Here is a 15,697-nt window from a genome sequence, read left to right as displayed (position 1 = left end):
TCACAAAATGTTATGATGGTTTCTATTGCTTGACATGAATTCTCTCTGCCCAAAAAATAATTTCTTCATAAGTCCTTGTTACTGTATGTATGTATGTTATAATAGTATGCCTTGTGTTCAGTCCATGTTACTGTGCTTGTAACATTAGCATGTTTTTAATTGCTTTAGATGATTTTTATAAGAACCTATTTTTGTAATTTTGTATATTGTAGCCTTGATGAAGCTCTTGTGTGAGTGAAACGCGTTGGCTGCTTGTATATGAAGAAACCACGAATAAAGAATCTTTTCAAATTAAATAGTCTGGAAAGACTTCTAAATTTTGATTCTTGGACTGAACGTTCAAAAAACCTTTGGAAGTGGATTTGAATTATTTGTTGCCTCTCTTATTCGATATACTATATCTTTAAAGAAATGAATGGGCAGATCTCCGCTGACTGGTGGCCCATGTAATCAGCTAAGTGAATCAGTTTACAGAGGCCACAAGTGCAGAAACAGAAGGACAGACATCACCATGTTTGTGGTCACACTGGTTGAATCACCTTGTCAGCTGAAGAGGGGATCTAGAGCCAGGTGAATGGAGAGCTTCTTTACCACTTGTACAGTCTAAAAGCATGTTCACCAAAGTACAGGCCCTACTGTGATATTTCAAGACCCAGTCATTAATTAAAGCTAGCAGAGCCAAGGCCCCTGTTACCAGGAGTGTGAGATAGCAGGATTCAGTCAAGTACACATATAGGGCTCCAAAAACATAAAGGGAGGATATGCGGATAAAGTAGACTCAGAGCTATACAGATGGGAGATTGTTGATGAGACTCTGGTGGTGTCAGAGGGGCAAGAACAGATCACAGAAATCCTGCATTCAGGCTTTCCAGTCCCTATCTCTTCAATAAAGGCAGCTCAAGTTATCTCCACAAGGATTTCCTCAGGCAGCCAATCCCCCTAACGAGGATGTGTCCTATCGAATCTGGTCCACACGGAGTCTAGAGTTGGGGGTATGCGTAGTGCACCATGCACAGGCTCCATGACACACTGATCCAGCAGTAGATCCTAAGAGCGCATGGTGCCTCTACCACCTCTGCCAAAAACTGCCTGCCTCTGGGGTGGCCGCAAGAATTAAAGATCTCAGGGTCAAAATCCGCCACCTCTTTCATCCAAATTACATGCTGCATCAGTGGGGAGAAGTCCTGCATGGTAGGAGGGACGATGACAGAATAGCCATGACTCGGTCTGTTTGGCTTCCAGGGGCACAAAGACTGGTCTCCTCAGTGTACTCTGAATTTTGGCATTACTAGACACAGATCAAGGCACAGTTGGGAGCTCCTCACTGCACACAGATGCTGCAGTCATGTGTGTGTCTGAGAGAACAATGGAGAACCGTCCTATATAACCCCAGGACAAGCTCCACCCAATTTTTTTTTTTTTTTCAATTTATTTATTATGTTTTGGCACTACAAAGAGGGCCACACAAACACAATACACAAAATACATATACATATTCCATCATAAAAAGAAAAAATAAACAATTACAACATTCTCCATCAAAAAGGGCATACTATGACACAATCCTCCTCATTTCATCAATAAATATCTAAAAAACCTTTAAAAAAGTTAAAAATATTGAAGCAAAACATTTCATTTGGAGGGGTATATAAAGCTTTTAAAAAGGAATTCGCATCAAGGATTCCTAATTGTAGACAAATTGATTTTAACCACCTTAAACGAAGTAAACGTAATGCAGGACAAATAAACAATACATGAGTACGATCCTGTGCTGACATATTACAGAGATTACATAGGGGGGAAGACCCATATCATTTAGCCAAGAGGGAATTAAGCGGCAATAAATCTTGCCTCAAAAGAAACCAAAATCTCCGAATACCATGTGTTAAATTCCAAAATACATAAGGTTGAACAAACTTCCTAGAGTAAGTATTACACAGTAGGGCACTTCGCTTCTTAGCTATCATGGATTCTTTATCCCTCCTGAAGCAAAGAGACCAGGAAGCCTGCTTCAAAAGAGATTTTAGTTGGGAAGAAGAAATAATAAAAATAGAACTCTCATCTAATTCAAGAAGTGCCACTGCCTTTCTGAAATTCTTAACAATTTGAGAGTGCTCTTTAAAACTTCCCAATAATTCTCTCTTGAGAAGGGATCTCAAAGTCCCCAATTCTCCTCTGGCAAGGCTGGCGACCCAACGTACTAATGCAGACAGGCCCTGTACCCAACTGCTACGCAGACCAAATTCTAGTCTAAGAGCAGCTGTAGAGCAAGCAGAATTCAGGGTGGTTAAAGACCTTAATAATTTTCCTTCAATCATATGAAGGAAGCCCCAGTGTTTTAAATCCATCAATTCTATTCCGTATAGGAGGGTTGAGGGGATTTTTGCCTTATAAACCTCTAATAAAAGAGCAAAATGTCTTCTCCCTGTAGCGGAATAAAGAGAACTCAAGCTTTTGCCTTGAGACAGGGCTTTACGAGAGTTGTTATCAATGTGTTGCCTCTCGCTCAGGTTTGCTGAAACAATTCTTCCTAAAAAGGTATATGATTTAACCACTTCTAATTTCTGCCCACCTACTGACCAACTATAATTCTCAGATTTGGATTTTTTCCTCCCTGTGATGCACATCATTTTACTTTTTGAGGCATTTATCTTCAAAAAGTGGGACTCAGCAAAATCATGTAAAGCCTGCAGACGATTAGCTAAGCCTTTAGGAGTTAAATCTAAAATTAAAATATCGTCAGCATATAAAAGGCAGGCTATAGTATAACCCCCCACTACCGGGGCTATACCAACACAAGATGCGAGCGAGTTTGGAAGATCAGCAATATACAGGGAGAACAACAGAGGAGCCAGAAGACAACCTTGTTTTAAACCATTAGTGGAGGGAATAGCACACGAGAGTCCCCTTTCTCCACCCTGTAGCACTCGACACCAAGTGTCCGAATGTAGAGATCGTACTAGGTCTAACAGAAGAGGGGGCATACCTAATATAGCTAGCTTTCTCCACAGCAGAGGACGATCCACTTTGTCGAATGCTGTAGAGAAATCAATAAAAGCCGCATAGACTCCTCCACCCCGACTCTTACGTATTTGTCCAGGATAACCTGCAGGGCTGTAAGGTTATCCAAAGTACTATGCCCTTTGCGGAAGCCCGTTTGTTCAAGAGGCAAAATCTGTTTCTCCTCGACCCAATCAGTGATTAGAGCTAGAAGGCATTTGGAAAAGACTTTTCCAATAGCATCAAGGAGAGCTATCTGACGATAGTTCATTGGATTATTCCTATCGCCCTTCTTGAACAGGGGCACCAAAATGCTCCCCTTCCAAGAGGATGGCACAGTCTTACTTGAAAAGCAAGCACTAAATAAAGGAAAGAGGATTTTACTCCATAGAACAGGATCTAACTTTAGTATCCAAATGGGAAGTTCATCGGGCCCCATAGCTCCAGAGGAACGCATATCCTTAATAGCCATTTCAATGGTTTTCTCGGAAGGGGCTTCAATAGAAAGCTCAACATCTCTCGGAGCTTCTAAGGAGCACTCACCTTCAAATGTTACGCCATTCCCAGCATAAAGGGCGGAGATAAACGACACCCATAATGATTCGGCAATAGGAATAGGATGAGGGCTGACTCTAGCTCCACAACCCTCTCCGATGAGAGACCAAAATTTTCTAGTATTGCCATGAACAACCGCCTCCCTTAATCTGATCCAAAGAGAATCCTCTTTTTCCTTTTTAAGTTTCTTCTTGATGCGACTTCTCCTTCTTTTTAACAAATATATTTTGTTTTTTAATTCAGTAGATCTACACAGAAATTGTTCCCGCACTAACCTGTTTATTGCCTTATTTAAAGGGATCAGCGAACTGGGAACAAAGCTCCTCTTTTTGGAAAAGGAGGATCTATTAGCAACACGAATAACCTCCTTCATAAAATCCTCGAAATGAGTCAGTTCAGAACCCTGCCAATAGATCAATTCTAGGATAGTTTTTCCTAAAATACACTTCAGGCCCTTCCTGGCTTTAAAATTCCAGAAACATCTTCCAGTATTCTTATGAAAATTAAATATATCGCTATTAAGATGCCATGAGTCAGAATTTGGAAAAAATAAAGACAAATCTATAGTGATCACGTTGTGATCACTAAATAATGTCGGTAAGACTACCAGAACTTTTACTAGAGAAAAGACATCATAGTCAATAATTACATAATCCAAGATTGACTGACTGAAGGGGGATCTATGAGTATAGTTAGCAGGAAAATCGGAGGGAAGCCTACCATTCACTATTATCCCCTCAGTTGCAGAAAGTTCTTCCACCCCATAACAGTGACTTTTGAGATCTTTATTGCATCAAACAGATGTTTGTTTTGCATTTTCTATAAACATACATTCACAGCCCCACAACCCATTGACCAATATGTGTTGTTTTATTACCATTTCTCTTATTAAACTGCATTACTTTTTGTTTTGCTTATGAGGTTTGGGGATTGTTAATCTGTTTTATTTGCCTTCATCTTTTAGAGGTGTTAAAAAGCTTTATGCATGTTTTGTTTTGGAGGAAGCTTGTCTCTGAGCGACAGCTGCCAAAGATACAAGATTACTCTTAGTTTGTGGCTACATTCTTGAAGACGCTGATGATGAAAATGAGCACTGTGCATAGCAAGTCTACCAGTTATCACTCACAGATGAACGGCCGGACAGAGCAATTGAATCAGTCTTTATACAACACCCAAAACTTTTTTTTTAACCATCCCACACAATGGAACAAATTGATTCTTCTGTGCAAATTTACACACAACTCTTTACATATTTCAATGGGTACTTCCACCTTCTTCTGCACCCTTGGCTTCCATCGTCATATGCAGTCTTCAACCATTGCTCCTTCTGAAGTACCGTCCATCTTCTAGCTATTACTTTAGATGACATTTTATAGGACGCTTAGTTTTGCAACATTTAAAGAAATCCGAACCAGATTATAAGAGAACAGCTGATGTTCATTGTCAAGCAGTCCCTTCATAGAAACTGGGGGATAGAATGTAGCTCTCTACACGATCTGTGCATTCTATGGGGCCCATCCTAAATTCCTAATTTAAGATTGCAGAGTTGATGGGGGCTATAAACGTTAGGTTACAGTTACCTGATAAGTAGAAAATCCACACTGTGGTACTTGCTTCACTGGTGAGACCTGCTTTGTCAATAACAGGAAACCATCCCTGGACTACTTGAATTGATGGGTCTCTAGAATATGAGGCTGAAGTTATCTTAGACTCTAGAATTCCTCATGGCCAACAAGAACAATTGTTACTTACCTGTAAACAGGTGGTTCTCCAGTATTGGTGTCTTTCATAGATTCACATGCTTGAATATTCCCCGTCGTCGGAGTGGGAGTCCCACGGTAAATAATATAGCAATATATACAGTCATAATATATATATATATACATATACATAAGTAATCATCTAAAAACAGAGATATAAGTAAGTGATAAACATCAAGAATGTCCCTATATGAAATCTCCATAGAGATACATGGAAAGAGAAAAAAGACATTCGCAGTCTATCTCTGTCATTATGTTAGTCCAAACTACGGCCAATCAGGCGCCAGCTCCTCTCTAGAACCTTCTCCTCAGAGCTCCTCACCTCAGATTTTCGTAGCACCAAAGTGACTTTAGAGTGTATGAGGAGAAGAGAGCCTCTGAAGGGAGGAGGGAGGGTCGCATGTGAATCTATGAAAGACACCAATACTGGAGAACCACCTGTTTACAGGTAAGTAACAATTGTTCTTCTCCAGTATTGGGGTGTCTTTCATAGATTCACATGCTTGAATATAGAATAGCCAGCAGTAACAATTATCATTGTTTCCATAGTCATAACAGCACTAAAAATTGTAATGCCAATCAATATCCTTATATATATATGATATTACTGAATATCTATATAAGTGTAAATGAACCATTATTTCAACGGTACATGGAAACAATATGGAGGAGGGAAGGAAGAGGCTCAGCTTATTTAAAAAAAAGATTGCGAAGCACTGCCTGCCCAACTGCAGCATCCTCCTCGTTTAAAGTTGCCAAGCAGTAATGTCTTGTAAACGTATGTCTGCTTGACCACGTAGCTGCTCTGCAGATTTGATGTAAAGGCACTCCAGCAAATAATGCGGTTGAAGAAGACATCGCTCTAGTGGAGTGAGCCCTCACTGGTGATTGCAATGGCTTGTTTGCCTTTTAATGGCAGAAGACGATGGCTGCTGAAACCCAACGTGCAATAGTTGGTTTTGTAACTGGACGTCCCTTGTGATAGCGTCCATAAGCTATGAAGAGTTGATCAGTCTTTCGTAAAGAAGCTGTTATGCTGATGTAGAACTTTAAACATCGTTTCACATCCAGGGAATGTAATCTTTGCTCCGCAGGAGTTTGAGGATTAGCAAAGAAGGTTTTCAACATCACTGGTTCGTTAATATGAAAGTCTGAAGGCACCTTTGGCAAGAAAGTTGGATTTGTACGCAATACTACAGACTCTGGTTTGAACTGTAGGAAAGGTGTATTTATGGTAAATGCATGAATGTCACTGACGCGACGTGAAGACGTTAGTGCCAGAAGAAGAGCCATCTTCCATGTTAGATACTTCAACTCGACCTTGTGAATAGGTTCAAACGGTGGCCTCATTAGTTATGCCAATACGATGTTTAGATGCCACAATGGAGGCGGGCGTCTAACAGGAGGAAATTTGCGAAATAACCCCTTGAAGAATTGATGGATAATCGTTGAAGAACAAAGGGACGTCGAACCATCCTGACGGAAACGGGAAATTGCCGCCAGAAAAACCCTCAAGGTTGCATGAGACAATTCGGAGTTAGCTAAATTCAAGAAGAACGGTAACAATGGTTGTGGCGTGGAGTGAAACGGGTAAACCCCATTAGCTGTACACCAGTGGCAGAATCTTTTCCACTGTAATTTGTACGTTTTTACCGTAGAAGGAGCCCTCGCCTGAGCCAAGATGTCTCTACAGTCCTGTGGAATGTCTAAATGGGCAAATTCACAGTGCTCAGGTTCCAAGCGGATAAGCTCAGTGAGGAGGGATTCGGATGACAAATTTTCCCCTTGCTCATTGTAAGTAGATCTGTACAAGGATGTAGAAGGATTGGTTCGCATTGAGACAGTAGGAGTAACTCTGAGAACCATGCCTGCCGAGGCCCACGGGGGCTAATAGAAGTAGATGGCAAGGTTGCCTCCGCATCTTCCACAGGACACGAGGTATGAGTGGGATTGGAGGAAAAGCATAGGCAAACAGATTGTACCAGTTCATCAAAATGGCATTGCCCCGTGATCCTTGGTGGGGATGCCAGCTTGCATAATCTCGGCATTTTCGGTTCTCTGGTGTGGCAAAGAGATCCAGTTGTGGGCGACCCCACCGTTGAAATATTTTCTCCAGAGTTGGCTGATGTAACTCCCATTCGTGGGTCGATGAGGAGGACCTGCTCAGGGAATCCGCTAGAATATTGGATACCCCCAGTAGATGAACTGCTGCAATCGTGATGTGATGGTCGAGAGCCCAATCCCAGATCGACTGAGCTAGTCGAGACAGTTTAGGAGATTTTGTTCCGCCCTGCTTATTTATATAGTGCATGCAGGTTGTGTTGTCTGTCTGTATTAGGACTGATTCTCCTTGGATTAAAGGGAGAAAGGATTTGAGAGCCAGAAATATAGCCATGAGCTCCAACCTGTTGATGTGCCAGGCTTTTTGGCATACTGTCCATCTTCCCTTGATAAATAGATCCTCCAAATGAGCACCCCATCCTTCTAGAGAGGCGTCTGTTGTTATTGTCATGTCTGGTACTATTGACAGAAATGAAATGCCTTCCGTTAGATTTAACGGTTGTGTCCACCACTTCAGCGCCGACTTCATCCGATCTGTGACGGTTACGAGATCGTTGAAAGAACCCGTAACCTGACGCCATTGAACATCCAGTTCTACTTGGATGGGGCGTGACCGTAATCTGCAATGAGGGATCAATGCAATGCATGATGACGCCCTTCCCAGAAATGACTTTAACAGTCTTACAGAAACGGATCTGTTTGATCTGATAGGGGTTACCAGTCAGAGAATCCTTTGAAGACGGTCTTGGGAGAGAAGTGCCCTTGCTGACACTGTCTGCAAAGTTGCTCCCAGAAAATCCTTGAGATGAGAAGGCTGTAGATGGGACTTCGTGGTATTTATGGAGAGCCCTAAGGTGCGAAACACCTCCTTGCAAAGACGTGTGTGCTGTCGAAGTTGCACTTCCGATTGTGATTTTAGGAGACAGTCGTCCAAATATGGGAAGATCTGGACACCCTGGAGACGTAGGAACGCTACCACAGGGGCTAGCACCTTTGTAAACACTCGAGGGGTCGAGTGAAGCCCGAATGGTAGTACCTTGAACTGGAAATCGTTCCGACCCACTCGAAAACGAAGAATTTCCCGATGTTGTCGTAGTATGGGGATATGAAAATATGCATCTTGGAGATCGATTGTTGCCATGAAATCTCCTTGTGAGACTAATCGCAAGATCTCTACAAGCGTTAACATGCGAAAGGATTGTTTCTTTAGAAACCTGTTAAGAGCCCTCAGATCTAGAATGAGTCCTCATTCTCCGTTCTTTTTGGTGATAAGAAAAAAATCGGGAATAAAATCCTTTTCCTCTTAGAGATCTTGGTACTACCTCTATAGCTCCTTTGTTTATTGGAAGTTGAACCTGATGTAACAGTTCCTTGAAATGAGCCGGTGGTGGTCCGGTAGGTGGTGTGGGTGGAGGGAATTCGATGAATTCTAAAGTGTGACCTCTTTCTACAATGTCCAAAACCCAATGGTCCCTTGTTATGGAGGACCATTGAGAAGAGTACAGAGAGATTCGACCTCCAATTCTCTGGGACTGATACAAGTCATTGCCTCTTAGGGGTGGAACCCCTATAAGAGGATTTTCCTCTGTAAGTCTTGGAAGACTGCTGTCGAGAGGTTTGCTGTTGGTTATAGGAATAACGGTTGGAAACCTGGTTATATGGTCGATAATGGTTGTTTCCTCTTCGAAAATTAGAGGAGGTGCCGCGTCCGCGTGCACCCCGAAAGGGCTGTTTCCGAAATTGTAATGTGCCCAGAGAGCGAGCAGTCTCCGTATCCTTCTTTATCGATTGGAGAGCTTCATCCACATGATCTCCAAATAAAGCCTCTCCGTCATAAGCCATGTCCAATATTCTTGCCTGTACTTCCTGATGAAAGGATGTTGAGCGCAACCAACCTTGCCTGCGCAATACCGCTGCTCCAGCAAGTTGACGGAATCCCATACAGGCGATATCAACTGCACAGTCTATCATCTCTGCAGATGTACTCTCTCCCTTCTGGAGTAGCTTTAGGGCTTCACTCTTGGACGGTTCCGGCAGTTGTTCAACTAGCGTTGATATATCCGCCCATACTTGACGGTCGTAACGGCCTAAGATGGCTAAAGCATTAGCCGCTCTCACAGTGGTGGAAGCCATTGAAGAAAATGTTTGCCCTATGGCATCCAAATGACGTCCATCACGATCAGGTGGTGCAGTGATCGTTGACGCAGGGTTTCTAGCCCGACGTTGCGCTGCCTGTGTGACCACAGAATCTGGCTTTGCTTGACCAGTAAGACACGCTGGCGCTCCTAACGGTGACTTATACATTTTTTTTTTTTTTTTTTTTCAATCTGGGCACCTGTGCCGGAAGGCTATTTGGGGTCTTCATAATCTTTTGCCTTCCTCCCAAATAAATTTGATTATAGGGATTGTATGTGTTCCGTTGTTAATATGAATCCTTGTGCTGCCCTATCCATTAACTGGTGAAAACTTGCAATATCAACAGGTGGCGAGTCACCAGGTATCACTGGAGAGGGAGATGGTGTTTGAGCATGATAATCATCCCACTCCGCCCTACCATCATGTTCATCATCATCATCGCCACCATAATCAAGAATCTCACCATCCTCCCTGTCTTAAAGGAATTTCTTCTTCTTCTTCAGTAGCATGAGAAGGTACTGTCCGGGTTGAAGAATGTCGCAGCGGTAGTGAAGGTGTTACCACAGATGGAATTGGAGCCGGCACCGGTTCCGATATAGTTGTTAGCACCACTGGAGGAGGCGGAACCACAGAATCTTGTGGTGATAAAGGAAACCGCCAATTATAATCGTCCAACATGAGTTGAAGATTTGTTATCAGAGACAGTGGTAGCGTCGCAGTTTGCCTTTCTGTAGGAATTTCTTCCTGATAAAATTGTTCCTCATCCTCACTACTATCCTCTTGGCATTTTATTATTAAATCTGAGGGACTGCGTGCCGTCCCAAACGATTCAGGTAAACCTTCTTCTGAATCTTGATGTGAATCAGTGGCAAACAATGGTGAAGGAAGGTGGGAATCCTCCAACGATATAACTTCACCTGACATATCTGGTCGAGAACTCGGTGGCAATGGTAACAAAGGAACAGCGGCAAAAGACGAAGTAGGTGCTGTAGACGTGGAAGAAATGTGATTTTTTTAAAAAAAAATTTTTAATGACCTCTGAGCAGAAGTCGTCCTTTTAATCTTTATTTTCACTGATGAGACTGCAGTCGACGGGATCGGAGACATAGAAGGTACTGACAACATCTTTGTAGACGGACTTGTCAACGGAACCATCGTCGACAGAACCATCGTCGACGGAACCATCGTCGACGGAACCATCGTCGACGGAACCATCGTCGACGGAACCATCGTCGACGGGACCTTCGTTGACGGGACCTTCGTCGACGGGACCTTCGTTGACGGAACCATCGTCGACGGAACCATCGTCGACGGAACCCTCGTCGACGGGACCTTCGTCGACGGGACCTTCGTCGACGGGACCTTCGTCGACGGGACCTTCGTCTGAAAACTGGGAAGTGGAAGCCTCAGCAGCCTGAGAACTATGTCTCGTGGGCGATAAAGCAGTAGTCAAAGAAGAAGAAGTGGCAGATGTCATAGTCAAAGACATTTTCTTCTTTTTCAGAAAAGGAGAAGGTAAATCTTGTACACTACTGCGCTATGAGGCTGTGTGGGAACGGCCAGAAGTAAGGCTTTCTACTTCAGAAACCACTTCATCTTATCTTTAAGTCTCTGGAGCCACAGCAAGAGACGGCCTTCCCTGTCTTTCAGAGTTTTTTGTAGAAAAAATTCTACAGAATTTACATTTAGCCACTTCATGGTCTGGGTAAAGACAGTAAATACACTTACTGTGTGGATCTTCTGAGAAAAAACGTAGCCTTCCACAAGAAGAACAAGGTCTAATCAAAGACTTCTTACTTGAAGACATGCTGAAGAGAACAAAACTGAGCAGAGCTCAGGGAGACTCCCTTACACACGACGTGCGGTAGAAAATCTGAGGTGAGGAGCTCTGAGGAGAAGGTTCTAGAGAGGAGCTGACGCCTGATTGGCCGTAGTTTGGACTAACATAATGACAGAGATAGACTGCGAATGTCTTTTTTCTCTTTCCATGTATCTCTATGGAGATTTCATATAGGGACATTCTTGATGTTTATCACTTACTTATATCTCTGTTTTTAGATGATTACTTATGTATATGTATATATATATATATATATATTATGACTGTATATATTGCTATATTATTTACCGTAGGACTCCCACTCCGACGACGGGGAATATTCAAGCATGTGAATCTATGAAAGACACCCCAGTATTTAATTGATCTGAAAGGGAATGATATGGCATACCCCTCTTGGGAACCTACTTCTTTTCTCCATGCGTCCCGATTAGTCAAGGCTTTTTATGCTCAGTATTCCGATAAACCGAGAGTTGTTGACAAATCCAATCAGGGAGTTTTTAGGGGAGGCAGGTTATCTCAGCACAACACCTTGTTTCTGAAGGCCCTCTTAACGTACCAACTTTAGAAGCTGAAAGTACATACCCAACATGCCTCCTTAAAACCACACCGGTTCCCACAGACCTGGAAATTGCAACACTAGTGACAAATCCTGCCTGCATTACCTGCTTTGAGGCAGACATCCCATCCTGATGGAGAAATAGGAAATTTTACCCCTACTCTATTTTTCAGGCAGTTTTGATACAGTCTCCCACAAATTAAGGGTATTACTGACAGTCAAACAGGAAGCATTTGCTCATTTCAAAGATGAGTTTAATGAGGCAATAACCTTTTTCCCAGGTGTCCAGGAACTTAGACTCCCTGCCAAGAGGCATTGGAAGAAAGGTACCTCGCTTGCCCTCTGATGCCAAAACCTGCACATTCAGTCTCTTGAAATACACAAGAGATAGTCCTTGCCACTACAGGAGTAGACGGAGGCTTCATCCAGAACTTCTTTGCATGATCTATAAAGGTTTCATTGAAAGGCAGACCAGTCTGCCACTTGCTTATCTGTCAAAAACTCTGTAAAGAGAGATGTTTTGCTTGCTCCATGTGAAGAGATATATTTAATGACTCCTTTGCCTCTTCATTTACTATGTCTCTGGGAAAGTGTCAGCTTCACTGAATTTTTGTAGGTCAACAAGCATGTTCGAAACAGTGTTCTGTCTAGGCCACAAAATGTCTGCCTCGCTGTCCTCATCTTCATCCCTGCCATTCTATTGGACAAATGATAGGAACAGACCAAACAGCTCATCCATCCATACTATTGTGTGGAGTTTTGTATCTGTGGGAATTAAGATTACCTGAAGTAATGTTGTCTTTTGTCTAACAGACTGCTAAATTGCATAAGTGCTTACTGACGGTGCCAGCACTGATGCCTACCATGGTGCCACCAGGTCAGAGCCTGCACTGACAATGGAAGAGGCGGAGTGTTATATGTCCTGTGCAGGCCCATTGTTGTATCCCCTAGGTTAGCATGAGCACATTGCAGACTACCCTCTGCTTTGCACACGTTACTATACAAGCGTATTTAGCTTTGTGCCACACTGTACTTTCACACAGGACCTGCTGTTTTCGCGTTCTGTTCTTTCCTGGGATTTAGTCTGAATACTGTAGACAAGGTCAAACAGCTATGCTCTTTGTTATTCTGTTTTGGTCAGACCCTAGCACCTAGACAAAACACACAAATGCAGCTGCTGTTTGGGAGCACATACTTTTCTCATATAGGTATACACAGAAAAGCAACAGCACACTTGGAGAGGGATCTTTCCAGGGAAAAGATTGTGACTGCACCTGATATGTAGAACTTTCATCTGTCCATGCTAAGGTATGGCGTCCGCTGCAAACACCCAGAGATCGTCTAATATATAATCACTGTGCTTCCATAGAAAGGGGAGGTGGGTTAGCCTACCCTGTCCAATATAATGACAGCTCCTCTTATGACCTATGGATTACTTACTATGCTGCCCGTATTTGTGTTAGGCATGTTCTTGCTTATTGTGGCACGTATACTGTATACTAGAGCACAATAGTTGAAAATAAACATTTTTAACTTTCCAGATCAAATCTTATTGTGGACTTGTACGGGTGGGAGAGTGAAAGGGTGTGCCCTGTCATCGCGACTCCCAAGAGGGATGGGAGTGTTGTGTTCTGGGGTGTCTAATCACTTGTTCCTCTGTGAGAAAGTAGGAGGGCAAGTGAGACACTATAGCTAGCCGGTCCCGGGCTCATGGGAACTAAGGTGATAGGATGACCCAATCTCTGCCAACTAAGGTTCTATGGTCCCAAGCATAGTTCTGTGCCTACGTAGAATCCCTGCAACAGGAAGAAAGGTTGGAATTGAAGTCAGTGCCAAGGCGCAAGCCGAAAAGGACTTCAGATGGGACAGTTGTCTAAATAGTAGATCACCCAACGAAGAATCCAAGAATCCCCCAGATCCACAATGGAGGCACTCAAAGGTGCTCCAGAGATTTTAAGAAGACATGATTTTCTTAAAATCCTCAAGGTACTCAACAGAAGCCCCTTTTATAGGGAGATATATTTGCTTGGTAGACAGCAGAGACAAAATGGCCTTAGAAATGGCTTGGACAAAAATAGAGGATGAAGTCTCTTAGGTCCTCTAATTTCTTGTGCTTGGTAGAAGAATGGTTCCTCTTTTCCTTCTTAGGCTGTCCCCAAGAAGTGCTTCATGAATAAAAGGAGGTGCGGGCATGACCCGAGACTTGGAAGGAGACACGGATTTTGATTTATAAATAGCCATTAGAAGCACTGCTTCTCTCTCCGTAAGAGCCTCAGGTTGTATTATGAAACAGAGGTCGAATGACACAGCCTCACATGCCCATCCTAAACACCAAAAACATTGTGGAAGAGGGTCAATCTAGGTGTCTGTCTTCTGCAGGAAAGACGAGCCTTGGGAATTATATAATCACACAGAGAAATTTAAAATTTCCTTTTTTTAAATGAAAAAACATTTAGTTATTAGCCAAAAAGGCTGGCTGCAGATCTGTACCGTTACATGTGCAGAATGAAAGGAACTGACACCACTGGCACCAGTTCACTTTATATACTCTAATCTTATATCATAATTAGGAGTCCATAGAGCTTCAGTGATGATGTTGTTCGGCGCCACCTGGCACTAATGAAAAGCTATTGTAGATTTGATTTTTCTAGATCCATTTAGATGCATGGATGAGGGGATGGGGTGGGGTGGGGGATGACCTGTGGGGGAAATCGTTGAAAGCCTCAAACCATTACAACACAATATTAGAATCTATGGATCTGGGTATATTGTTTAGGCCAAGCTGTGTTTTAATGTGCACATTTTTACAAACAAAACAAGGCAGAGAGCACAAGCTAGAGTAATAGTAGATTCATTTGGCCTGTGCTGTGGTATAGGGATGGAATTTGAACATTGTACTGTAAACATAAATGGGTGAATGTACAATTATTATAGCATGTTTTAATGGGACACATTTCTTTTTTCTGGCATGGATTAAAACATTTACTCACAGGCAATTCAAATGATCCTTGGGTGTGTGAGATAGTGGCTTATTTAGTGGAAAAGTAGCTAAAAAGAGTAAAACACTGCACAAAGTAAGAGATTAGAAGGCATGAAGAGATTGAATGGGAGGAGAAGGTGGTCTACAGGCTGAGCAGTGGGAAGGAGGCAAATATTGTTTATCTTGAAAACTTTTTACTCACTGGCAATCCAACTGGTCCTTGGGGTCCTGTATTGCCTTGCTCCCCCTAAAGACAGAAACACAAGACTTGTGAAACTTTAGCAACAGCAGTGAATAGCAAGATATGTTCACTAGAGATGGACTGGAGGGGGGGGGGGGGTATTTTGTAATTTTCACTCCTGGTTACGAGTCTCTCTAAATAAGACATTACCTTGCCAAAGAACACACTGAGTAATCTTCTGACACAGAGACAATTATGTTATGTTATGTTATGTTAAATTTAGCTTATAAAGCGCACGTACGCCCGTAGGCTTCATGGCGCTGTAGGAGGTTTTCAGAGCATAACACAGCAACAGGAGGACAACTTAGAACGTCTAAGGATAAGCTTCTCTAAAAAGCCAGGTCTTAAAGGCTAGTCTAAAGGCTAGAATATCCTCGTGTGACCTTAACGAAGCTGGCAAGGAGTTCCAGAGGGAGGCAGCAAGAAAATGAAAAGAGCTGCCGCCCTGACGTTGTTTCCTAACAACCGGCACCATGAGCAAGTTTTTGTGACCAGAGCGGAGGTTGCGGGAGGGGGTGTATCTGGCAAGCAGATTGATGATAAATTTGGGGCCTTTACTTTGTAATGC

General features: G+C 42.8%; 1 protein-coding gene across 4 annotated transcripts in view; it reads right to left on the bottom strand.

Moving 5' to 3' along the window:
- Window positions 1-15,697, bottom strand: part of LOC146868589 (uncharacterized) — a 1,503,661-nt gene that overhangs the window by 816,182 nt on the left and 671,782 nt on the right. For all 4 annotated transcript variants that reach the window (XM_085611695.1, XM_085611716.1, XM_085611705.1 and 1 more), the window contains one exon: window positions 15,091-15,135. In XM_085611695.1, coding sequence (XP_085467821.1) covers window positions 15,091-15,135 — 45 coding nt within the window. The remainder of the gene's footprint in view (window positions 1-15,090; window positions 15,136-15,697) is intronic.

The sequence above is a fragment of the Triturus cristatus genome, chromosome 1_2 (genome assembly GCF_964204655.1).
Source record: "Triturus cristatus chromosome 1_2, aTriCri1.1, whole genome shotgun sequence".
Classification (NCBI taxonomy): Eukaryota; Metazoa; Chordata; class Amphibia; order Caudata; family Salamandridae; genus Triturus; species Triturus cristatus.
This window is presented reverse-complemented; position numbering and strand designations above follow the sequence as displayed.